The 1,911-nt window shown below is 53.7% G+C and overlaps 1 protein-coding gene across 1 annotated transcript in view; it reads left to right on the top strand.

Moving 5' to 3' along the window:
• Positions 1 to 1,073: 1,073 nt before the first annotated feature.
• Positions 1,074 to 1,911, top strand: part of GATAD2B (GATA zinc finger domain containing 2B) — a 14,573-nt gene continuing 13,735 nt past the window's right edge. Inside the window, exon 1 of the mRNA XM_009706553.1 lies at positions 1,074 to 1,402. Coding sequence (XP_009704855.1) covers positions 1,074 to 1,402 — 329 coding nt within the window. The remainder of the gene's footprint in view (positions 1,403 to 1,911) is intronic.

The raw sequence follows: 1,911 nt of genomic DNA on the forward strand, positions 1-1,911 counted from the left end.
CTGCTTTGGCCTCGTCTTTCAGCTCGGAGCACGTAAACCTTTTTAACGAGCCCCTGCGAGCTGCTGGCACGTGGAGTGAAAAAAGTTATTGCATTCTTGAGATGGCCACGTTTTAATTCTGGCTTATTCCCCGGTTGTTTGCCATCGTCCCCAGCCCCGATCTGCATGTCGGTAGGTAAAGACCTCCCTGAGCTGGTCTTGTCCTGTTTTCAGGTGGAGCTCTCTTGGCTTTTTTCTTTGTTGTAGCTGGTTTCTTATCAGCCTGGGAGCAAAGAAATGGGGTTGGGATGGGCCCTGTGGCTCCTTCCCCTTTTTACTGCATCTGTTTGCCACAGGGCATTTCTGCACCTGGAGGAGAGGCAGAGGAAGATGGAGAGCAAGCGTGGGTGGGGATGGTCCTGTGTGTGCCTTCATCCTTTGAGCGAGAAGGTGCCTCACATTCCTCGCCGACTAACAGGGCAACTTCGCCCGAGAGCGTAGGCAGAGCAGGAAAAACCGCATGGAACGGGATTTTCTGTATTTTGGAAGCTTGCTACCAAACTTGGTGTGCCGTGGCATTCATACTGATAGCAGGGGACTCAAACCACACCTCGTGTCCCGCCAAAAACCCGAAAAGTCTGCGGCACGAAGACTGCGGATGAAGCCTTACAAAAACTAAGGCTGGGCGCACAGTGCGGGAGGGAGTTAAGCTGCCCTCGTTGTGTCCCTAAACGACTCGAGCGTTTTCCGCCTCCTCTTTCTAGTAAATCTTGTCGAGTCACAGCCAGTGGTGTTTTAATGCCGAACGAGGGATTGTGCCCCTGTTCTGAAGGGTTTTGGGGTGTTCTCGCCCTTCAGGTGCGTGGGGTTCCTTCTGCTTGGGAAACTCCCTGCCTGGCTGGTTTAGGATCGGGACTAAAAGCGTGCCGGCACGTCACTGCATGCAGGCGCGTGGGAGGTCGGTGCTTCTCGAGGGGAAAGGTTGGGCTTGGAGGTCCCTGCCAGCCCCGGGGGAGTTAAACTGGGTCTGCCGCAGCCGTTTTCTGTTTGCCATAATACTGATTGTGTCCTTCTGTCCACCTCTGTCCTGCAGGATGGACAGAATGACGGAAGATGCTCTACGCCTGAACCTCTTGAAACGGAGCTTGGACCAAGCAGACGATCGGGATGATGTCCTGGCAAAGAGATTGAAAATGGAAGGACATGAGGCCATGGAGCGCCTGAAGATGCTGGCACTGCTGAAGAGGAAAGACCTCTCGGGCATCGAGGTGCCCCACGAGCTCGCGGTGAAACAGGATGGTGTGAAAGTCTACGAAGAAAAGCTGAATGGGAGCCTTAGGCCCCATGGGGATGGCAGGACTGCAGGGAGGCCGGGGAAGGAAAACATTAACGATGAGCCGGTGGATATGAGCGCGAGGAGAAGGTAGGTGCCAAACGACTAGTCTGTAGCTTGCCTGTTGTTAATTCTGTGCTCTGCCAGATGTGAGAAGCCAAGTCAGAAATTAAATCGACATTTTGTGGTCCTGGAGGCCTGGGGGAGTCTTCCCGCTGTCTGCAAGGTCCCTTTGGCTGAAGGCCGAGGAGTGGAGCCTGCTCTCCCAGTAGAGTTTCTCTGGACGGCATTCAGCACTATTCTTTCATTGTTTTTCCTTCTGCTGCCCTTCTTATTGCACCCCAAAACCAGATGGATTTTGTTTCTTCCTCCGTCCATACGTTCAGTATTACGAGCTACAGCCGTCGGGTGGCTGGCAGAAGGAGGAGGACGTCCCCTCCAGCCGGGACTTTTTATTAGCACCTACAAAAGCGGCAGCAGAAGTCCCTTACTTAGCCAGAGGCCAGATCTGACGCAAGTGGCACGGACAGTTGCTCTCAAACCTGACCCTGGCCAGGCTAGAGCCTCTGCGAGGAAGAAATAAATGTGGTTTTTTTTAC

This window comes from Cariama cristata, unplaced genomic scaffold, assembly GCF_000690535.1.
Source record: "Cariama cristata isolate BGI_N322 unplaced genomic scaffold, ASM69053v1 scaffold11678, whole genome shotgun sequence".
NCBI classification, from domain to species: Eukaryota; Metazoa; Chordata; class Aves; order Cariamiformes; family Cariamidae; genus Cariama; species Cariama cristata.